The following is a 24,174-nucleotide window of genomic DNA, read 5'->3' as shown; positions in this document are numbered from 1 at the left end:
TGCAGCTTTGCTTTCTCAGACCAGTACGGCTTGGATGCGGAGGCTGCTCTGTCAGATTTCTCTTAGGGGTTGCAATAGAGTTACAGTTCTCTCCTCGAGCTTCACCTAACAGGAAAAATGATCTTTTACAGCTTTCCAGCAGTTACTCTGCCTGAAAATACCATATATTCCACAATAGCACCTGAACTCTCTGCAGGTCTAACCACACACATTAACTTGAAAAGGGCAGACTAGGTCTCAGTTGATCCCAAGTTAAACCTATATCTCTGTTATTATTTTTATATACAATATGCATGCAATCCTGCAGGACACACTCTGTGAGGGCTGTACTAAAGGAAGGACTGCAAGATTCAGAGCTCCATCAAACAACAAGTCAGTTTTGCTCTCAGGCACTGATATAAAAAAAGCACATATTCCAGGTGGTCTGGCTTATATAAATACACTCCAGAGAGACTTTGACTTCATTCTTCAGAGCATAAAAGAAAGGAAAATATAGCCCATAAATTCTGATGTACTAAAATACAGAGATGCATATTGCATTATTTCAGCAACATAATTACTTGGCATTTAGCAAAACTTACAAAACTGCTACTATAGATGCTAGTAAATTTAAAAATTTTTAGTGTTAAACTCTGCTTTTGCTTCCATCTGGGCAACTTTATCAACTTTAGTCTAAGTTCACTATAGTTGCATGGATACAATAGAAAGCAGAATTTAGCTTTTAGCTTTCTTGCAGAAAGGGGTTTTATGGCTTATAACACAGAAAATTCACAAGAGCATGCCTGAAGCTGAACACCTAATAGTAAATCTCTTTATTGTACTACTGTACATTGACTTTTAATGCAGTGTCTGCCCCCAAAATCAGTGGCAGCAGAAAGACTTCTCCTCACCTGGTTCACCACAAGCAGGTCAAGGAAGTCATGAGACAACATGCCCAAGGGTTGCAGAACAGTGCTTCTGATCATGAGAAACTCTTTGTGTCTACTCAGAAAGCAGTAAAAATAAATGTTTAATCTTGAGGGGTGGGAATGTATTTTAACTGTTGAATAAAATAAACACATTCAGGAAAACATTTAACAGCAGAGATAACTGGCAGTTGTAACTACTTGCTACAGGGTGACCCTACTTTGCCTAAGCAAGGACTGCACTGCCAGGCTAAATACTCAGAGAATGCAAAGGGCTACCCTAGAGCGTTTAACTGCTCTTCTCCAATTACAGTACTTTCGATTTATAGCAGCAGTAGGACTGACTCCAAGCTTCAGGTCTTTTGCATTTTCCTTAGAACAGAAGTTGGGCCTAATCCTGCATTCCTTTTGTACCGAAACTCTCCCGAGCCTTATCAAGCATTCAAAATTCTGATAATGTCTGTGAGAGTACTTTTTACAAAGGAATAAAGGACAGAGCCAGTTGTAAGGAAAGCTGCACATTAGAAAAAAACACTCAGTAGTTTCCTCCACCCATTTTTAAGGGAAACACACAATTCCAAAAGCAGGATTTTAATGTCTGTATCTAAGGCCCCAAATCTACATTCCTTCTGGCTCCCAAAACTCCATGTGAATGTCAGTTTTGCTTGAATAAGGCCTGCAAGATCCATCCCCAAATCTTGCTCCTTGTTAAATCGGAATGGAAGTTCTGCAAGTGACTTCAGTGGGATCAGAACAGACCCTTCAGCCACTAGCAAGTTGCCCAGATATTTTAGCCACCTTTTCTGCAATACAATATTATCTAAATCTGTTTTCACTGACCTGTAAGACACTACAGATTGTTGTTAAAGGAAAAGGTAGAACACAACAGGAAATAATGTTGCTTTGGGAATTTTACCATTAGTAAGTTTCTTTCCCCTTACATTTTCTTGAAAGATCAAAGATCAAACTAAAATGATTAAGTACACAGTCAAGTAACTTTAAACCTACAGATCAAAATTATTCTCAAAATATTCAAATACTTAAAAGAATGCACTCAAGTTTACTTCTAAAAAGCATTTTTCCAACAAACTTAAACTGATATCTAACAGTCCAAAATGCAGAGCTGTACTTTACCCTATTGTGTGTCCGCGGGCAATGTATGGGGCCACAATGTATTGAAAACATAATCCTTGCTTTCTGAAGAGAAATTGTTCTGTGTAATAATTTCTGAGGTGTGGTTTAAATTCCTGTCCTCCTCTAAGCAAATTCAGAAGTCATCTAAAATTATAATCAAACATGCTCAAACATATTTGTGGGCTTAAAAACATGGTATGATCATGGTCAGCAAACACTGGATAGAAGGTCAAACCGAACACTTCCAACAGGTCAAGATTAAAAAAAAATATATATATAGAAAGATGAACCTCAAAAATCTATTACAGGGGTTACCTAAACTTTGCCCGGCCAAGGACCACACTGGCGATTTGCCATGAGCACAAAGGCTTCATTAAGTCATGTTATATGGAAGAGAGCGAGTCACCTTTAATATGGCAAGTTGGTCCACAGAGATGACAGGTGCCAACAGGCAATATGCCACCCTGATCTTTGCCATAGGGCTATGTAAGATTTAAGAGGAATAAAGCAAGTCATTGTATCCGCTCATGTAGAGCTTATGTGAAAAAAGGTGGAAGTGAAGGCAAGGGCAAGAGGCAGATGACAGCCAGGCACATGGGCACTAGGGATATTAACATTTTTCTCAGATGAAAGTCAGCCTCAGGGCACAGGACCAGCTACCATCACCACCTGCTATCTGTGCAGGCCTCCCCTATGGCTGCTCTTGGGAGATCTGCCACGGACATGAAGGAAAGCGGGATTGGTCCCCTGGCCCACGGGCTGCGCTTCGGCCACCCCTGACCTACTAGAAAATGCTGATATTTTCCCCCACTACAACTCACAGAGTGCAAAAACAGCAAGCGTCAAAGTTTCAAGCCCAGGCCTTCCCACCCACGCCAGGCCTGGCCTCCCTGGGCAGTTCCCCTGCCCACTCTGCCTTCCATCACCTGCTCCTCTGAGCAGAGGCAACCGCACTACACGGCCAGGTCGTCTGACCTGGCTCTGCAGCTGCTCGACTTACTGGCCCTGCTCAAGCGCCGTGTGTCTACGAGCAGCGGTGGCTCATGCATCTCCACGGTGGTGCAGGCAGCCGAGATGGACCGTTCCTCTGACAGCTCCTCCTCACCTCCCACATCCCACTTGCTGACGCTCGCCCCGCTCAGGCTGGTGCTGCTGCCGCTGTTGGCTGCAGCGACGGGCGGCCCAGCTGGGGGTGGGAGTAGCTGCTCCAGTGGCTCTTCCTGCTCAGGAAGGGGATGCCGGACACTGCTGGGGGTAGAGGAGCTTGCTGAGCTGGAAGGCACCTTCCCCTGCTGCTCAGCTGCCCTGTTGACCCAGTTCTGCTCGGCTGCCAGGGCGTGGCTGTTGCTGTTGAAGTAGTTGATGACGGCTGGCGTGGGCGTGGGGATGGGGGTCGGGATGGTGACAGGAGTGGAGATGGGCGTGGGAGTCACAGCACGGCGCCTCTCCTCAGGAATTGGGGGAGCAACAGGGTAGCTGGTCATGGAGGTTGTGTTGGAGGGGGGCCGTGGTCTTGGAGCAGCCGTAGCATAGTAGGGTGTCATGGTCACCGGGGCCAGCAATGGTGTGACAGCGCGGGTGTCAGGCAGAACAGGGGGGGGCGCGGCAGTCGTTACCACCATAGGTGGTGCTGGTGGTGGCAGGGCAACAGGTTTGGCCTCCCCTGTTACCATGACTGGTGTCATTGTTGCGACAGGCATCTCAAGGCTGTACCGGCTTGTCATGCCCTGCTTAAGCTTCTTCCACCCCAAGTGATATATCTCAAGCATGTTCAGCAGCAAGGAGACAGAGGCCACCACCAACATGAAGATGATGAAGATGGTCTTCTCAGTGGGCCTTGAGATGAAGCAGTCCACAGTGTGTGGGCAAGGTGAGCGGCTGCACTGGTAGACTGGCTTTAGCTCAAATCCATATAGGAAGTACTGGCCCACAATGAAGCCCACCTCAAACAGTGTCTTGAAAATGATGTTGAAGACGTAGGTACGGAGCAGGGCACCTCCCATACGGATTCTACCACGTTCATCACGGATTGGGAGCTTCTCCTTCCCCCTTTTGCCAAGAGGATCCTTGATGTTATTGCTACCTCCTCCACCACCGCTGCCAGATGCTACTGCTCCTGCGTAGTTGTTGTCTTTGATGCTTCCCTTCTTTTTCATTTCTTCTTTCTCTTTCCTCTTCTCCTCCATGCGTACAATGTGCAGCACATGGCCCAGGTAAATGAGGGTTGGAGTGGAGACAAAAATGATCTGCAGCACCCAGAAGCGAATGTGAGAAATGGGGAAGGCTTTGTCATAGCAAACATTTTCGCAACCAGGTTGCTGAGTGTTGCATGTAAAGTCCGACTGCTCGTCTCCCCAGACCTCCTCAGCAGCGGCCCCCAGCACCAGTATCCTGAAGATAAACAGTACCGTCAGCCAAACTTTGCCAATAACCGTGGAGTGCTCCTGCGCATTCTCTAACAGTCTCCCCAGAAAGCTCCAGTCACCCATTGTTTCAGATTTCTAACCTACAATAAGAACATCAGAGCAATTAGAGCAATGTTAAAAAAATCTTGTAATTACACAGTGCTGGGGCAGAACAGATTGATCCTGGACAAATGACATTTCTTAAGTGCACTTCTTTTTGCAGAATATCACACATTTATATTAAGAACTACATAACCCTGTGACCATGCAGCCACGGGTTTTGGTGAGTAAAGAAGTGGGATGTTTAGTCCTTTCATCTAACTAATATAGGTTTAAGTTTGTACACACAAAAGGCAAGAAAGATTTGTAACTAGAATTTTTACAAGATTTAAATATTTAAAAAACATTATTTCTCCGATTCCTCCACCTGAGATGCCTCTAACTGTTCTTGTCTATTTTTAGAAAAGAACAGATGAAAATCAGCTCAATTAAACAGAATATTCCTACTATTAATGTGGCTGCACTTGTATCAGAATGTGCTACAAAGTTTGTGTAACTCAAATCATTTTACTGTTATCAGGACAGTAAAATTTACTCCAGCATTCAGGAGGGTAGTAATGTCCCAGGTCTCTGCTATTTTCATACTGTATAAACACAGAAAAATAATTACTCAAAACCTATGGAATCTACAGTTTAATTTTGGAATGTGTACACCAACAACAAGCATGTTCTCAAAGCTTAGTCATGTTTGAGATTGTTTATTTCTAAAAAAAAGATAATTATTTGAGTAACTTGAAATATTGGGAAGAATGAGAAATTCTAAGAGGAATGGTGGAAAGGTTTCTATGCCATATCCCCTACTGGCCTGCCAGTCGGTGTTACTGAACGACATGCACTGGCAACATTATTTAAAAAAACCAACAAAACAAAACAAAAAACCCAGAACATCTTCAACAGCATCTCAGCAACTGTGCATAGAGATTTCCTTGGGAAAAAAAAATAATTATATCCTATGATCTTACTTCTGTGACAAACAACTGGTATATATTTGCATTATTTTCCACCAATTCATGTATGATGGGCTTCCCATATCCAATTCTAGGTAATGACACAACTTCTGATTTGGAAAGGCTTAAAGTACAAGATTTTTTTTAAGATCAGATTCCTCACAAGCTGTCTTCAATTAAGAAACATGATATTATCTGCCACTACCACTTCTGTTATCCTGGGTCTGTTCCCAATTGGAATATATGCAAGGATACTGGAATATATGTAAGAAGGTAAGAAGTACATTTCATTCTCCTAATGAACACACTTCTATTTTTTATATGTCAATGTTCATCTGAAAACAAAATACAAAACTTTACCTTCAGCTAACTTCAATACCTTCATAAGTACTTATATCATAATTCATATACAACAATTTGCCTGCAAAAAACCACTATCAGAAAAGACTGATTATCCTCCTGTTTAAAAATTTCATAATATATTATAAATATACTAGAATAACACTTTATTCTTTTTATTTTTTTGTTTATACTTCTTGTCCAAATACCCATGTGTCTTACAATTCCAGAGAAGAAAAGGCATTCATCATTACAGGCAGGAATTTTCCACAGAGAAAATGTACTATTCTCTGTACTGCATTTACTGTGATTTCCAAAAACGATGTCACCGTTTTTCCAGATGAAGCATTTCCAAAGTCTGTACTGAATTTCTTTCAGGCTTTTAGTTAAGGTAATTAAAGAAATTAAAGTTATTCAAGTTACTTTTTTTGTAACTTGATTTTACTACTAGGTAATTAAATACCTGCAGCTGCAGAATAGTATACTTTCACACAAAAACCAAAAACACTTTGCATTTTTGTAAATCCTGGAATGCTAATTCACTTTTAACCCCCACAAAGTTAATTCAACAAAAACTCCCCCACTCCCCCTAAAAAATAGATCTTTTATATTCTACAAAAACACATTCCCTTCAATATAATTGAACTATGTTTCCAGCACAGCATGATAAACTGCAAATAATTACATTAACAATGAAATACTGATTTTGTGTAGTAATGTCCCTGGTCCTAAAGCAATTTTAATAATTTTTTTTTAAATATATTCAGATTTTTTTAAAGAGTCTATTTCTCCCCTCTTAAAATAGTAGCTCAAAACAGAAAAAAAATTGTTAAGAATACTCTATTTTTATAACCCTAATTTCATACGATTTAAAAATTTAATCCTCAGTATTAATTTTATGAGGTTTACAATATTTTGGATGGTGAAGTCATTTTAATCTTGAGAAGTATCGATTTTTCAGGGAATAATGAATTAATTTTTTATCTTTTTTACTCAAAACACTTGAAGGTATACTCAGTTTAGTTCCATCTTTGGACAGAACTAAACTGCTGTTTGGGAATGTTCTCATTTTGAGTACGAAATGTAGAAACAGCAAAATGAATAATGTGATATTTGATGGATTAAAGAAGTTTAGCATAACCCTAAATTCAGTATTTCATTTATCTGCTATCCTTTGCTTTATTCTGTGCCTCTTAGTTCAGTTCTCTGACTCACCCTTTGTTTTCTATCCAGATCAAGCAAAACAGACAGCTCAGAGAGTAAGTAGTCAAAGTTACAGTTTGTTCTTTTGTTACTAATACTTGTAATAGAAAGTTTATTAATCAGCAAACATTAGCACATTAAATCTTCTTTAATTCATTATTTATGGTCCCTTTGCAGCACGGCTGCCATTACCCTTGAGTCCAATGGCATAGAGGTTGCACACTGTTCTTTATAAAAACAGATATTACCTTTTATTGTTCAAAAAAATGAAGTTGATCTGCCCTCATGAAGAATTATAACCCCTGTGCTGCAAGGTGAACAGAGGTAGCAATCTTTTTTTTTTTCCCCTGTAGGCACACTGCAGTGTATCTCTTACTGAGATCAACAAGTTATGTTGACTACAATGAAAGTAGGACTTTCTCTGCTTTTTTGAAGAATTATCTAGTGATTACTGGAAAAGGAAAAATAACAATTTGTAAAAAGTAAAGACAACAAATAATACCATCTAATTTATTATCAATAATTCTCCATTCACTAATCTTGCTGAAGATGTTTTTGTCTTTTTACTAAAGGTCATCCACGCCCAGGCTGTCATAATTCAAAGATATGACAAGACGCATTTCTGAAAGGATACACTTAAAAAAACCTATTCTAACACTTACATTAAAGAAAAGATTTATTTCTGTGTATCAGAGTGTGCAAATTCATCCTGTACACAAACAAAAAGTGTTTCAGCAGTGAGCAGATGCTTCACAGTATCTTAACTGCATAAAGGTGAAAACCTCAGTGTTTATCTTACTATGAACTGCAGCAATCATTGCCTTCACTACAGAAGTGTATAACCCACAGCACAGAAATATGGGAAGAACATAATTTCCAAGGGCAATTCGAAGATACATATCTCCACTGGCTGCAGGGTTCTCAGAAATACATGTCCTGTATCTTTCTTCAGTGTCAACACATTCACATTCTCTACTGAGTAATTCTTAATTCAAACGTAACTCATTCAAAAATCATATCAACAATTTTAAAGAGGTGCCTTTATACAAACAATAGTTAAATGACATCAAACAAAACCGGAGGGTTCACAGAGCTCACAGAATATTTGAGTTGTCATGATTAAGTTCAACAAAATACCTAAATCAAAATTTAAACAGACACAACTCAATATTTTAGCTGAGAACAATTCCAAGCGTGCTTTTGTAGTATTACATAAACTTCAACTGTACAGTACTACTTTCAGCGCTGCTGAAATACAGAGCTAGGCAGCTCTTTAGTCCTAATCTATGGATTGTGAAGGGAGACATTTTTTCTTTCTGTGCCTAGAAAAAATGAAGATTAAGAAATGAAACATCTTTATCTGTACTTCATTATATTCATGCGGAAATATCTGCTAGGGAATGACAGATAATCCATCTCATAAAGCAATCTAATTCAATGGTATGAAAAGCAAGGACTTCACGAACTTTGAAATCATTTAATAAGAACTGGGAGTCGCAAACTGTACATGTCACTCATTCCTTTGAGACAAAAATATTGAAAAATGGGCAGTTCATAAAAACTGGCACAGCGTTCTGTTTAAGAATCAATGTTGTGCTATTAATTACTAGGTTTAGTACATGCACAAAAACACTTTGTGGACAGTGTGTGTATTTGTGTGTGACAAAGAGAACGAGCAAGAGAGAGAATAAATTTTAAAACCTGTGATGTCATATATATCCCTCTACAGGAGAGAAATAATTGTCCTGTAGCATCTATAAACCTGCCAGTTATTATTTCTATTTCTGATGATGTCACCAAGGAGGTCCATTACAATGTATCAAGTGTGTGAAATACAGTATTTTAATTATTTATAATTTTACTCATACATGTATATGTTTATGTATTTATATACACATATGCACACATATACACACATAAGTAACTATACAGCTATGTAACATACATTACCAGATTATGACACCTGGTGTATTTATGATTTTATTATGCTGGTATATCTAAAAAATATCCCTTAGAAACCTAACAGATGTCCTTATCTGAATACAATTTCTTAAATTCAGTTCACATCTTCCTTCATTTCTTGTGCTGGTCTAAAATCCTGGGACTAAGGGTTTCATCTTCATAATTATCCAGATTTTATAAATCAGTATGAGAAAAAAAAAATGATGTTAAAAGAAGAAACAACTTGTAATATTTCCTTGTTTTTACACTAAACAATCAGGCATCTCCACTACCAAGTTTTTAACTCCGCTAATTTAAATGTGACAAAAGAAGTCACCCTGCACAAAGTCTGCAGCGTGACCATGGCATTCCAGACAAACTGGCAGATATGTAGGGACAGAATGAGGTACTATAATTTTCAGTGAAACCTAATGGTATTGGGTCATGTACATACATATGAAACACAATGGGGGCTGTTTCATAATTCATAGTGGAGGTTTCACAATTCACTTGATAAACTCATTTAAATGAGGACTTGAAAAAATACCTTTCTTCTTGCTCAGTGTCATACTTTCAGACACATCTATTATCACTTTCATTGTATTTTAAATCCTTGTTAAAAAATCAATTCCTTAGCTCATCTTGTTATTATCTTAAACTTACTTTACTGCTATGAAGCCTCCTCCTTAAATCCCAGGCAAAACTTCTCTTGGCTTCTTCTTGACTTCACTTGCCCTCTGAGTGAAAGTTTGACCTGGGTAAAGGAAAAGCGTAAGCACGGGGCTGAGCCCAGGAGGAAAGCTGCACCCCACCTGTTAAACTCCTCTGTTCCCTGGCGTAACAAACCCTTGCTCTGATTCACTACTTGCAGAGAAAAACAGGAACAAAAAGTAACCCCTTTTCTCCCCCAGAATACTCAAATGCCATGTTAGAGCTCTACCTTGGAATTAAAAGGCAGTGACTTACCAATAAAACTCTGAAAGGCGTGAAGGGTGTAGAGCTATCAGGGGACTAGAAAACAGCCGTCAAACACAGGGCAACAGTCCCTACATCCCGAGTGAGTAAAGCACCAATGAGACAGATCTGTCAGGTGTCCACATACAATCAGCCACACAGATCTAAAAACTGCACAGTAAGGAGTGTCCCGCCCCCCGCCCCAGATATACAAAGGAAAGATGAGCCTTTCTGGTGTGCAAAGACTCAAGACCCTTTTTTACTGCAGAGAAGCAGTTATCCCAACAGACAGGTATCAGCCTGAGGGGACTTCAGACAAGTTACAGTAACTGCGAGGGAGACAGTGCTATACACCCTGTCCAAACTTCTTAAAGTACATTTTTGTCTTCTGGAAACCATTTAAATCTTTTTCTAGTTTAATTCTAAAATGTTCCAGTAGGATTTTTCCTATTTCCTTTAAAGGGAAACTCTAGTACCTTTGGCTACTCAGTTAAAATTCCTTCTTCCTATCTATGCTAGCGTCTTAAAGACCTAACACACACTCAGGATTCCTAACAACATCCTAGGGTTATGTGATTTCTTCAGTGAGTCAGGGATGAGCCCAAATACTTTTCTGATATTCTTTTTGCCTACAGGAAAAAACAAAAAAAAAAACATAAAAAAAAAACCCCAACAAACCAACACCAAAACTTTTGCCTAAACAAGCTATAAATATCTTCCAAAGATTATTTATTAATCTGAAATACTTTGCATCCCTTGTGAGTCCTAAGTGAACAAGTGAGTAACTGGCATGTTTTTGGTAACTCTCAGACCAAAGATGTCACCAGAGTGAGGTAAAAGCCTGGTCAATGCAGGGAGGCCATCCAGCCATTTCCCCCACTATCAGGAGAAAGTAAGGGCCAGGTAACTCAGAGCTCACCTCAAGAAACCCCAGAACAATCTTGGGTTACACTCCTGAACTCCATCATTGTGTGGCACCAATGGCAAGGGCTAAAGCAATTCTGGCTCTGCTTTATAGTTAGGATCTATATTCTGAGTGTAAAACTGGCTTGAAATGCACATCAGTGTTCAAATGTTAGGTGTAGCCCTTAAGGAAGGAATTACATGTCCCTCCTCATGCATATTTCGGTGGGCAACAGCCACAACAATCCCGAACATGAATTATATTTGGCACTTCCCCCTCAACTGCATTTTCCGAAGTATTCTGTGAGGTTTGGACACTTTTCCCTCAGCTAGGCTCAGTTACCAGTCCCATCTGCGACCACCGCTGCCTGCAGACAGTTCCCTCCCTGGGGCAGGAGCAGCGGACACTCACACCAGGGTCCCTCAGGGAGCCATGTAAAGCAGTAAGGCCGCTTCTAGACTCCTCCTCAGCACGATGAGCAGCAGAATCCGGCCTCGCTCTGCCCTTCCCTGGCGCCCGGCCCAGGGCCGAGGGGCACGGCACACGGGCACAGGGCCCCGGGCAGGCTCCCGCCTCCCGCCCCCAGCGCGGGCTCCAGCCCTGCCCGCGGGCACGTCCCCGCCGGCGAAGCCCCCTCCCCGGGCCGGGGACCCGTGCCCCGGAGCCGCCAGCCAAGCGGCACAGCCCAGGCTCGCTCTACTTACGCTTCGCGGGAGCAAGGCTATTTTAAGTAGCAAAAGCTTAACTCGTTCAGAAGAGTCCAGACAGTGTTGGCGCATAGCTCACTTAATCGGGGGGAAAAGCAGCCCCCCAAACTTTGCTCGGGCAATAGGAAAAAAAGCGGCGGAGGGGGGGTGCAGGGGCGGGGCGGGACGCGCCGGGAGGCCAGTGCCCAGCGCCCTACCTGCTGCCTCGGCTGGCAACGCGCCCCGCGGGCGGCCGGCTGCCCACAGCCCGCCTCAGCAGGGGACCTCTGACAGCCGCCCCTGCAAGCACTGGGCATCCCTCCCTCCCACCTACCCTCTCTCCCCTCCCCTCGCCCGCCTCCCACAGCGGGGCAGAGCCACCGGCTGCACACGCAGCCCATTCCGAGGGGGGGCTCCGAGCGGAGGGGCCGGGGCATTTGCCCTTTCCTCCCTGACTTTTAAAACGCTGTCACTGTGCGGACAATCCACCCTCCTCCGCGGGCCAGGGTGGAATTTCCTCAGAAATAAACAGTTTATTCCTTCGAGAGGAGAAAAGAAACCCCTCCCCGACGGGGTTTCCGCCTGCCCCACAGGGCTTCGCTCGAAGGCACCGCGGCGGGGGCCACCACCCCCACCCCCCCCCCCTCCGCCAGCGTCTCCTCTCCCCCCTCAGACACGGCGGTGTCCGGCCGCTTGTGGGGCGCTTGGTAGCCGGGGCGGGGCTGCCCGCACTGGCTGCCGCACCTTCACAGCGCTGGGAGAGACGGCCTCGCCCAGGCGGCCTCCCGGTCAGCGCGGGGCTGCCGTAAGGAACGCGCGTGCCCCGCCGTGGAGCTCGCGGTCCGCGCTCTCTCACACACGGGCAACACGAGCGCGCGCTCACTCTCTCACGGGGCGAAGCAGCGCCGCCCAGTGGCGGCGGCGGCCGCGTGCGCCTCGCGCGGCGGCCGTTGGCGGGCGGCTACCGGCCGGCTGGAGGCGGTTGGCGTCGGTTGAGAGCGGCTGTGCGGTTTCCTGTCTGCCCGTAAATCCTAAAGGAGAGAATTCCGCTTTCACCCATGAGGTGTCAGATATATCTTAAAGCAGAAATGTAAAAAAAAAACCCAAACAACAAAAGGTTCTTCACAGAAGAACTTCTCTTTTTCCTGAGAGGAAGTAAACTTTGCTGCTGCGTGTCCTGTATGAAGACCCCAAAAGGCTGCCAGCCCCCGCGAAACGGGGTGCTCCACGGCCGGTGGCTACTGCCCTCCGGTCAGGCCAGATCCTTTGGTTTTCAGAGTGAAGGCAGCATTGCATCAACTCCCCGCAGTATTTCGACACTTGTCAGATTTTATAAATGACAAGCTGGGTCTTCAAAATCTGAGAGCCTATACCTGGGACTGAGTCTATGTTGGGAAAAGAAGGCATTATGGATAATTTTTTTGAAAAGTTTTATTTTCCCACAGATCTTCCTCCATCAAGATTAGCTGTTGAGCTGTTGTGCATAGGCCATTTGAAAAACCTGAACAGTTGCAACTATTTTCAAAACAATGATTTAAAGGTGGCTCTTGATGTTTTCAGCATCCGTACTCAAAAATATTACCATCACTTGTATTTTATATTTTGGTTAGGGTTTTGTCTGTTCTTTAGTGTTGCCCTGAGAAAGGAAAACATTAGACAGAATGACTTAAATTAGCATGACGACTCTTCAGCAATAACATATGAATTTCTGTTGATAGCTACTCTACTGTCAGAGAGCTGAAAATTTAACCACACCAGCTCATTCCCGAGGCTCTCTGTTGCTCTACTTAGTAAAAATATAATCCAAGAAAAATTTTGACACACTGTTTGTAGCAGAGGACTGGTGACAAACTGAAACTGACCATTCTCGTGTTCTTCTATCCTTGCAACGCAAGGTTTAAAAACATGGAGCACTGAGTGATTCCATGATTGCTGTTTCAGTCTCTGGAAAATTTCAAGTGGCATTTCACACCATCTCTATAAACTGGCCTTGACACCTTTTTGTAAGAAAATCAGGAGAGCAGTGAGTTTCTAGAGCAGCCTTTCAGTACTGCCACAGAAAGTTTTTAAGATAGAATTCAATACATTTTGAACGGGGATAATGTGATGCAGTGCCTGCCTATCATGGGTCTACAGTCATCAGCTAACAATTTCCTTTCCAAGAGTTCCCTTCTGGGTTCTTACAAGAAGAGGTTTGGGCTGTTGACAAAACCCTCTGGGAATTTTGTAGAACACCAGACAGGCAAGGATGCAATATCCCTAAGGGAAGCTGGAAGGGAGCAGCTTTAAAAATAAAGCACCAATTACGTACTGGGGAAAGCCCAAGCATGAAAGCATGTTGAGGAGGTATGGAGGGCTACTTGTTAGTCGCATCCTAGAACAGGAGGTTCTGAAGCCAAATAATGGGGAAACAGAAAAAGTAAAACTTGTCTCCCTGAGGAATTTGTTCAGAAAGAAAATATGCTCTGATTTAAACAATAGTGTTAAAAAGTGCCTGTCTCTCATTGCAGACTTTGTCTGACAGAGGGATTCCCATGAAAGAGCCGCCCTGCTAGCTTCCTCACTGTCACTTATCTTTGAAGGTGCACTGCACTGCCAGTGGCCAGATGCCACTTTAGTGTGCTCCAAATCCCTAGGTCCTTGTTGTGTTTAAAGGGTTCCCTCCATTGTCATTAATGCTAAACAGCAACATAAAACTTAAGGTGACATTAAAATGTTTACATTTAAATGCATATTTACATAATTTTCAGTCTTCCTTTAATTATCTTCTTTAGTACCACTTTTCCTCTTCCATCCAAGCCTCCGCACATGTGATAACCCCTGTCCCACGCGTACACAGATCTTCAGCCATTTATGATTTGGTTGGCACAGAAACAAAGTGAATTCAAGAAGTGTGTAGACAGAACAGTCAGGCAGGTATTTCTAAGACCAGAAGAATCAGGTTTGCATGGCAAGGTACAAAGAAAGAAGATAAAAAATAGACACCAAACTTTATGAAATGATAAAAAGATCCTGTAAGTTAAGGAGATACATCTTGATCTTTACCTGAACCTGAGCTGCTGCTCAACAAGTAAAATGGACCTTTTTCAGATTAGTACTGATCCAAAACAGATCCAAAACCCCATGCTATTTCTAATTTAAGCATCTGTTTTGACGTACAGAAGAGAATCACTCTCACCATAACTGTACATCCAAACACAGCTTAGTGGAAGGACCCCTAATCTGCAGTATGTGTTGCAAGTCATAAACACGCCACACCAAAGCAGTACATGGCTCAGCAGTGCTGACAGCAGTTCTGTCCACACAGTCAGCCGAAAAAAAAAAGAGCTACAAACGCCTTCAGTTCAGCTTGTTGTGGCCCTGCGTGGTATGTCAATAAAAAGAATTGTGCTTGACATGCCACTGCACTACAGAAGATGGCACTAAAGATATTTAAATGCTGAGAAAGGGTACTGCTACCTCAGGAGGCAGAGTTTGAAGCAAGGATTAAAGTCTTTTCTTTTCTAGTTGTTTTCTACATGGATGAATCGAAAGACTTTAGAACTAAGTAATAAACAAAATGGTAATAAAAAGACTGAAGTAGTAGTTTAATCTCATATTATATAGTAATTATTATTGTTGCAACTAGTGATTAGCGTTCTGTTAGACACTACTGACAAGCACGTCAGAGAACACAGCATAATAACAAATAAGAGCTAGTGACAGGAAGAATTATTCTTATTTCTAGTTTGTAGAAAGAGTTGTTGTGACTTCTAGTTTGTAGGAATGGAGGCATAGGAAGACATAATGACTTGTCCTAGGTTATACAGTTCTAAGAATGGCACTGAGACCCTAAGCTGGCATTTTATCCACTAGAACAGGCTTTCTCTCAAAAGTCTTTTGGAAACTGTGGGAAATTTCCTAATGCAACAAAAAAATCAGACTGCTCTGGGATATGTAGCAGTGAGATCCTTTCAGGTCATCTTCATGGAAGCAGAAGCTCCATATGAGATATTGCAGAGGAAGAACTATAACTGTATAAGCCAGCCATCTGTTAGGGGGAAGAATAAAACAGAGAGACACAAGACATGCAGAATCCTAAGAGGAATGATGCCTTTTATCATTCTGTCATGGTGTGATGCTTTTTTTTTCCACACTACTGGCAGAAATATGAAGAAATAAAAATATAGATATTTGAAATACATTCATGCCTGCCACAAGCCTGGCAGAAACTGAGCTGAAAACACATCAAAATACAGAGCTCAAGTTGTTGTCTGCTGAGTTAGTGAGTTAAATCAACTCATACAAAGGTTGAGAGATTGTGTTGGTGCAAGGGAGAAGATGGCCAGTAGGCGAGAAGCAGGGCTAGTAGAGAGTAGAGAGCAGGGAAGGGTTCAGCAGCGAAAGAGGGAAAAGGCAGTAAGACTTTTGCCTTTCTAGTAGCAGTCACTAATGAAAATACAGCCAGAGGCTGTGGTTTAAAATTACAGTGTGTGTAGCAGCAAATACAACTTAACATGTTGCCATTCCTTCCGCCCCTTCCACCCTGCAGCTCTTCTTGCCCAACTCCATGGCCTACTGCTCCACAGTCACGTCAGCATAAAAGTTAATGTGGGCTCCCTGTAAGCCAGATCAAGGAATTGATCCAGCTAAAAAACAATCCAGCAAAGCAAAGCACTGGTTTCTTCATCAGCTAGAACAGCCAGCCAATCCAGTGCGGAGTGCAGCTGTGCAAACAACTGTGCTGGCACAGTAAAGGTCCTGGAGCAGAGGCACTGTGTTGAATGGGGTGGGAGAGGGACACAGACAGGATAAGAATGAGCAGGAAGGGATGATGACATTGGTGTTAATGCCTTAAACTAGTACTACCAGTGAACAAGGCATAGCGCCAAACCACAAACAAAGCTCCTAAACATCAATGTTCTTTTTCATTATATTCAGGATAAAAGCAAATACAGTATGTTTTACTAGGAATATACCTCGCTGGCATGAATGATGAATTTGTAAAGGCCTCAGATATTGGTTACCTTCCACAGAAACAAACAGCAATAGATATCTTACTTTGAAATAGAAAAACAAGCTTGTGTATAGAAAAATTTCTCCACAAACTTCACACTGTGCACAACATGATGGTCTGCCTTGGAAATTAAAGAAATCAGTAACACATAATGGCATGCTATTGCTGTGAAACTTCTCCTGGACACAGACCAGGCTTCAGTGAACTCCACCAATGTTTGCATAAATATTCAACTGGGCAGCAAAACTGAAACTGGGTTTCGGTCTTCCTCCTGTTGGGAGGAAAGCCTATTCTGTGAGACACAAAACCAAGGCAGAAGGAGCTTTTTGCCCACTGTGCTAAGGAGAAAAAAAAAATCCATCACCAACTTAATTTATATTAATTACAAATTTATTTACTCACAATGCCACCTCATATGCTTTGTCAGGTGGAATAATACAATAATGTATTATTACAATTACTAGAAGCACAAAGGAACCATGCTGACAGAGATCATGCTGGATGTACTACTGACAAGTAGACTTGAATTTATATGAAAAAATATTTTGATTCAGAAGCTGAGCTTTGGCTCAGCAAAAAGAACGTGTTCAACTGACTCTTTCAATCAGGGTCCCCTTCCTCACAGATTTTAGAAGTTCTCTCTGTTCTAGAGCTGAGTCCTGTACCTAGACCCTCCTCAGCAGATGTTGGAGTGAGCTGCCATTTAACAATCCTCAGTGATGGAAGTCTGTCATCCAACTCAGTGCTTAGCCCTCTTCTCAGAGAGGTTTTGCAGTGACTAGCCTCCGTCTCATTGAAACGTAAGCCTATTATTTCTTGTCTTGTTGCCAGTGGATGTCAAAAGCAACATCTTCATGTTCTTTTGCATATTTGAAGGAAGCTGTTGGGTCTTTCTTCAGACTTTTCCATGCCAACTCATTTCTTTCAGTTTTTCCTCACAGGTTCTATGTTTTAGACATTTGGTCGTATATTATTCCTGACTCCTGGATTTCTCCAGCTGATAAATGGGCTTTTTGGGAAGATGGTGCCCCAAAGTAGGGTCCAGATAAGGACTTCCACATGCTAAGAACAGTGGAAACATTATTTCAAACATGCTATCTTTGACAAACCTTTAAAGCATACCAGTATGATATTTTTCGAAGTCAATGAAGTCAACAATGTTATTGACTCATGTTCCACTGATGATCTACTACAAACTCCAGTGTTTTTCTACAAAACAGGTTTTTAATTCAGAACAGGTCTCCATCCTACAGTTCTGCTTAGTATTTCACAATAGTAGCATTTAGCCCTTCCTAACTTCTCAAACTGCTTTTGTTAAACGTTTTATCCTGGTGATACGGATCTTATTGAATTCTAAACCTATCTTTCCATGTACCTGCAGCTCCTCCCAGCTGCATAGTTTATCCCACTTGGTGGATCCTTACACTCTGACAATGAGTCATTAATAACCATTTTACTGCTATACACAAAAGCTTTTGTCATGGCATAGGCAGAAATTATTCCTGACAAATCCATGTTGCAATGTCTCAGTCTTCTATCAGTTAACAGTGAGATAATGATTTAGTCAGCCTGTTCCTCTGTGTCTGTGTGCACATATGTGTATAATTGTATAGAATGTTTGTGTTGTGCTGGAGAAATTGTGGAAGCTATTTAAACTGTATATTAAACACTCAGTCCTTGGAAGAGATGCAATACCTAGGGCAGGGACATGACTAACCAGAAGCAAATATTACACTAATGATGCAACATAAAATAGGTTTGAAATCTTTACCACACAATAATTATAAAATATTTTTTCTGGCACTTGTTGCAATGGTTTTAACAAACACCACTTGATTAAACTGTTCTTCTCCCTGTGAACATGACACCGTTGTCACCTTAATATTTCAATTGAGGAAACTCAGGAACAATGAGATTCAAGGTTAACTCTGTTCTGGGACTGCTCTAATACTTTCAAATCAAGTGAAAGAAGTTATGTGACAAAAGAAATGTTGATAGTTGGATACCAAACAGATAGCGAGTTTTCCAGCCACCCCATCAAAAGAAGGTGCAATGTTCCTGTTAACGTGTGGATCACATAGAGGTGTGGGAGGAATTTTTGTATGTTGTCTTAAAGATTGAACCTCGGTAGAAAATGATCTGCAAAACACTTTAGAACCAAATTTCCTGATCCCGACTTAAACAATTTTAAGGCTGCTATTGTATTTCCCAGCTGACAACCCTATATTACCATAATTGCCAAGATAACAGGAAAGATAAACCTTGCCTAAGCAAGTGAGCCTGCCCAGCACAGATTGTCCACTGAAAAATGCCACCTGCTTCAGACCAGTGTGACTGCATCCACACACTACAGTATTTATTATCCTGCGTATTGTGCCGGGCTATGAGTGAAATGCTGGTTCTTAGCAGCACACAGAATATACACTGCTGTTCAAAACATTAATCTACAGCCTGCAGGGATTCATAGCTCAACTGTGCAAGTTCTCCATCAATTCACTCAAAATACATTTCCCTAAACTGAGGATATCATATTGCTACCATATCACTCCTTTACCAGAAAGGTTTCTGCAAGCATCTGGCTACCTGGTGGTACTCTTGGAGATGATATTTTTAAGATACAATGGATTGAGCATAGAGCAGGCAGATGTAAAATAACCATTGAGCTACTGGCAGTGATTTAACGTGCAGAAAAAGGGAGAAGGTATGTGCAATTATGTGGACAATTCTGAGGCTGAATTTTATGGTAGTACTGGGGGACCACTCATAGCATGGGCAAGCTATGTTCTCAAAGGTGGAAAGTTGGAGATATGAGTTGTTTCCTCAGCTGGGCCTGCCGATTAAAGCTTAATACATTTCCAAATCTAGGTTATAAAGACTATTTTTTGGGGGGTGGGGAGGCTAGGAAGGCTTAGAGAGAAAATACCCAGGTCAGAGCTAGGCCAACTTTACAGAAGAGAAATAGATTATGTGAAAGAAAATGACAGTGACAAGCTGGGTTGGTCAGATGGGGGAAAAAAAACTGTATGTAGGTCCTGAACGATCTTGAAGATCATTACCATTAGTCTTAGCTCATTCAGCCTCAGATAGTTACCATTACTCTTGCCACTGTCTACAAACAGGTTCAAATGACTGTATAGATAAGAAGATGGTGAAAATCCAAAGAAACCTGTAATTAACACCCAGGGTAGTGGCTGTCCTGAATATCGTAACAGGTGACCGCAAAATATAGTGCAATTCTTTGAGTGTTATTTTGTTGCCTGGTAAAACACATTAGCCTGAGTTGCAGGGGAGAGAATTATGACCAGAGAAAAAAAGATTCATTTTCACCAAGTTCAGTTCTTCTTTCACCAAGTACCAGTTCTCTGTATGGACCACATCATCGGTCTTTTCTGTGCTTGCTGTCAGATAGGAAATAACACAGTACATTGGCTCATGATAACTTTAAAACATCTGAAGGATTTTTTATCTAAGAAAACCTTTAATAAAGGTATTTCTGAAGCCAGAAGTCATAAATACATGTTTATACTTCTGATTTCCTTTTAAATCAGTCTTTCTCCCATGGGAGTTAGGGTTTTTTTCTCTAGTTGAGTCTATGAGTTGACAGTGAATTTTCCTTCCCCCACCACCACCCTCAACAAACATGTTTGTAATTTTTGTTTTGTTTCAAGGTTCTGGATTAAAGTTTAGCTTGATTAAGTCAATGGTGATTTCTCATGGTGATTTCAATCACGGTATAATTCTAGCCAGTCCCACTCCTACACTTCCCAGTTCTGCTACCACATTATTTGACACGCTACATCCTGCCTACACGGGACAGACAGTGAGGAATCAGCCTCTTTTACAGTCATGACTGTAAAAGATGATGTCATGATTTGCTGCTTCAGTTTTCAGCACTCTTGTAGCCTTCACTCTGACAAGAGCCTAGGAACCAAGTGCCAAAAATGTAGACACTTGTAGTGTATTTCAGAAAAGAACATGCACGATTACAACACAGCATTGTATTTTAATCTGTGTGAAATCCATTTGTAGGTTAGCTATGCAATGTAGCACATGTAGAAACAGGTGTAATTTCTATGTTCCTATGAAGTATCTGAACTTTTTTTCCCTACAAAGCAGCTATTTAGTCAAATTTAATACACACAGAAATCTCAGACAGTAAATATGTCCTGGTCCTAATATGCCATTAGCACCTGCTGCTGAAGTTCTGGATCAAAGCCCTCTCTTGGCCACTTCTAGACAGTTTCCCTTTTTGTATCTTTTTTCCCTGTGTGATAATCCAATTGCCAAACTGCTAGTTGAAGACACCCTCATAGTGTTAGTGTTAGTAGTTTCAGTGTGTCTCATTCCAAATTCCAGTTAAACTCAAAGGCAGAGTGGGAAAACAACCTCTCTCCCCTGTGGAGCTGGTTAAGTTATTTATCATCAGCCTTTTCCAGCTGCAGTTCTGCTAGTACAAGGCCGACTTAGGCAGCACATTTGATTTCTGGTAGGGGTCACACATGTGACCTTCCACTATTGGCTCATTAAGTCTGCAGAATAACAGGCAATGTAACCAATTGAAAAACCAACCTGCAGCAGAAGGCTAAAATCCTCACAGTAGCCTTTGGCTAGTAAATGGCGCATACGTTTGCCATTACAGTAAACAGATTTTCATTAGACACGTTAGGGTAATACATGGCACATACCAGTAATACAGAAAACAGACACCACAAGAGTGCTTTAATTATCATTTCAGAAAAAAAAATGCTGTTGTTACAAAAGACATGTAATACTAGAACACTGGGAGTGTAGATAGTTTGTTCGCTTCATACTTGTACACAGAACAATGCAGGAACTTTACCAAGCACAAACCTGGTATGTGCCAAGCTTTGTTCTTTAGAGTTGAATTAAGGATGTTTTCACAGTCCAAGTTTCCAGTTCAGCTCATTATTAATGACTTTCCATCTTTTTGTTCATGCTTCCAAAGATGGTGTTTTTATGTTTTTCTTGCTCCCTCCTTAGATGACAGATTTCCATCTGCAGTCAAGTTGCAACACTGGACGTAGCTCATGAGCTGTGGGAGCCTGTTCATGCTCCGCTTCCAGTGCACAGGGAGGGGTCATGGATCTTAATTAATGCAGCTTTGTTTACTCCAACAGTGATTAACTTAAATGTACAGTAAGAGATGGATGCAAATAGAGAAGCTGAGATAGCGCTCATTGGTTTTGGGGAAAAGCCAGTTATTAAAGCTAAAGGGGAGAAATAGCCAGTTTTCTAGAAGTGGGTTCAATGGGCAGGCACTTGGGAGATAGATAATCTGTGTTGCTGTATGTGCTGGTGTAGCTGCCTGTGACAGGCATAAAACACATTTTGAGACTACTTTGGAGAGACAAGACCAGACTGACTCACATAGTTCTTCAAGTCACTAATATACAATTCACAGCTCAGCAATGGGAACTTCAAGAAATACATCAAGTTCCTCCTCATTTCTGATGGGTACCTTTGCTATTTTAGTTCTGCAAGCTGTCTGTAATTCCTGCTAGACCTACTGTAAAAAGAGGAAGGGTCTCAGTGTGGAATGTCAGAGAGATTGGGAGTGGTTTGATGGACTCACTTGAAAGGTCCCTCAGCTAGGGAGTTGCTTTTATGAAGAAAAGCTGTGCAGGGTGGATAGGAAGAAAGGACTGACGGAAGGAGCACCAGTAGGTGCAACCTACTGCATATCATGCTGTAAGTGTTGAAGCACTTATTTTGGACAACAGAATGAAAAAACAGGAAATTTTTCTTGGCTTTTACTTAAAAAAAAAAGCAGCTTTTTAAGGTACACAGCTGAAGGAGGCACAGTCAGGTGATAAAGTCTTTTCATCGAATAAAAACTCCTATACTGAGATTCTTCACAAAGTGTTGGGGGAGAACAAGAGAAGGAGAAAGACACCTCAGAGGTGACAATCCTTTTTTTCACCTGACCAAGAGAATGACAAAATAAACTTCATTCCTCCCGCTGCTGCAGCCCCTGTGAGTGGAGGGAGGCAGCACTGACCTAATGACATCCACAAGCAGCTGAGACTGGCCACCCCCAACCCTGCAGGAGATGCTCCTCAGTGCATGTGAGGAGATAAAAAGATAAAAACCATTGCTGGTGCCTAGCAGACCTGACAGCATGCATTGCCATGGAGTACTTGTGTTCCTAGGCCCTTTCCTTGCTCTCCAGAATGCTTAAGAAAGAGAATAGGACACTTGCTGTAAACACAATCACCTCCTTGTCTTCTTCCCTTTCACAAGGCATAAGTTCCCCCCCAAAACCCTTCACTCCGGTTTTGACTGAAATCCTTTGTTATTGGCTCACCTCTAAAGATGACATAGTATGTCTGTGATTTCTGGCTCTCTTGTAAGCACTGCAGTCTTCTCTGGGCCTTTCCACTCCCACTTTTTGAAAAGTGACTCTGTCGCAACAACAGAATCCCAACAGTAGGCACACTTGGAAAAGCTACTGCCGAAAAGTTGCTCTCTCTATTTGTGGATGTAGGAATACTGCATTAGCTCATGATCTTTAAAACCTGACTCAGTGGCAGCTTCCCAGGGAGGCTATCATTTCTAAAACACATATGTACTTTCATTTTTATCCTTTTCCTCAAGTGTGAAAATATTGCCAATTGTTTTCTGACACCTAAGAAAGTTTGAGGTAAATAGGAAGCTAGGAAACACTGAAACTAGGGAATTACTTTAAAGCCGTTGTCTTCCTGGATTCTTTCATGCAAAGTTTTATCACTAGGTAACACAACTCAGCCAGATTCAACATCATGCAGATCCCAGACACAGCAAGCATGAAAATAGTAAATGTAGTTTTCTCAGTGGGCCGAGACACAAAACAATCCACTGTGTTGGGGCAGGGCCATGCATTGCACTTCACCAGGCGAGGCATCTGGTACCCATCGTACATGTAATAGAATACGTACATGAAAACTGCTTCAAAGACAATCCTGAAGAAGATGCTGCTGGTGTACGTCCACCACAGGGGGCCTCGAATATGAATCTTTTCATTTTTCAGCTCTTCAATATCAATTTTCTCACCATTTCTGAACCGCCTTTTCTTCTCGTGTCTAGTGTAAGCTACATGCATGGCTACCAGCAACGCAGGTGTGGAAACAAAGATCAGCTGCAGGGCCCAGAGTCTGATGTGAGAGATGGGGAAAAAGTGATCATAGCAAACATTTCTACACCCAGGCTGAAGTGTGTTGCAGACAAAGTCTTGTTGTTCATCTCCCCAGACTCTCTCTGCAGCCACAACCAGGATCATGATACGGAAGATGAACAGGACTGTGAGCCATATCTTCCCAATGCTGGTGGAGTGCTTATTTACACCTCCTAAAACAGCCTGCAGAGTTCCCCAGTCCATCTTCTTTTCTGTGTCCTTTTACCTGCAGGATGACATAATATAACATATGGTCAGTTTTCAAAGGGTGAAGAATCAGCTCTAGACCTTCTACGAACAAGAGGACTTCCTAGAACTCCCTGAAGAGTCATAGGCAAATGCAAGTCACTCTCATGAATGTCACCCATGTGTTTATGGATTCAAGCAGATTATTAAACTCTCTCCTTCCATGTATTTATAATGGGATAAGCATACCTTGATATACTTCTCAACAAGGCGTTGGTCAGGAAATAAGTTACATCTTCAAATACATTTCTTCTGTGCATCCTCTATGCCTTCCTTCCCTTCC

The 24,174-nt window shown here is 41.9% G+C and overlaps 2 protein-coding genes across 2 annotated transcripts; both read right to left on the bottom strand.

The window, feature by feature from the left end:
- Positions 1–2,992: 2,992 nt before the first annotated feature.
- GJA3 (gap junction protein alpha 3) lies at positions 2,993–9,666 on the bottom strand. The gene is made up of 2 exons (XM_010124461.2): positions 9,598–9,666; positions 2,993–4,545 (listed from the first exon to the last, which is right to left on the bottom strand). Exon 2 carries the CDS (start codon positions 4,526–4,528, stop codon positions 2,993–2,995), a length of 1,536 nt encoding a protein of 511 aa, XP_010122763.2. The 5' UTR covers positions 4,529–4,545; positions 9,598–9,666.
- Positions 9,667–22,829: 13,163 nt separating this feature from the next.
- On the bottom strand, positions 22,830–23,849 carry LOC104482199 (gap junction beta-2 protein). The gene has a single exon (XM_010123622.2). The coding sequence runs from the start codon at positions 23,847–23,849 to the stop codon at positions 23,172–23,174; it is 678 nt and encodes a 225-aa protein (XP_010121924.1). The 3' UTR covers positions 22,830–23,171.
- Between the last annotated feature and the right edge of the window lie 325 nt (positions 23,850–24,174).

Source organism: Chlamydotis macqueenii, chromosome 1, assembly GCF_036417535.1.
Source record: "Chlamydotis macqueenii isolate bChlMac1 chromosome 1, bChlMac1.mat, whole genome shotgun sequence".
Taxonomy (NCBI): domain Eukaryota; kingdom Metazoa; phylum Chordata; class Aves; order Otidiformes; family Otididae; genus Chlamydotis; species Chlamydotis macqueenii.
Note: the sequence above shows the minus strand (reverse complement) of the source record. Positions and strands in the feature narration are given on the sequence as shown.

Bases quoted from the DNA above. Each gene is read 5' to 3' on its own strand.
- GJA3 (XM_010124461.2), bottom strand. From the start codon at position 4,528: ATGGGTGACTGGAGCTTTCTGGGGAGACTGTTAGAGAATGCGCAGGAG.
- LOC104482199 (XM_010123622.2), bottom strand. From the start codon at position 23,849: ATGGACTGGGGAACTCTGCAGGCTGTTTTAGGAGGTGTAAATAAGCAC.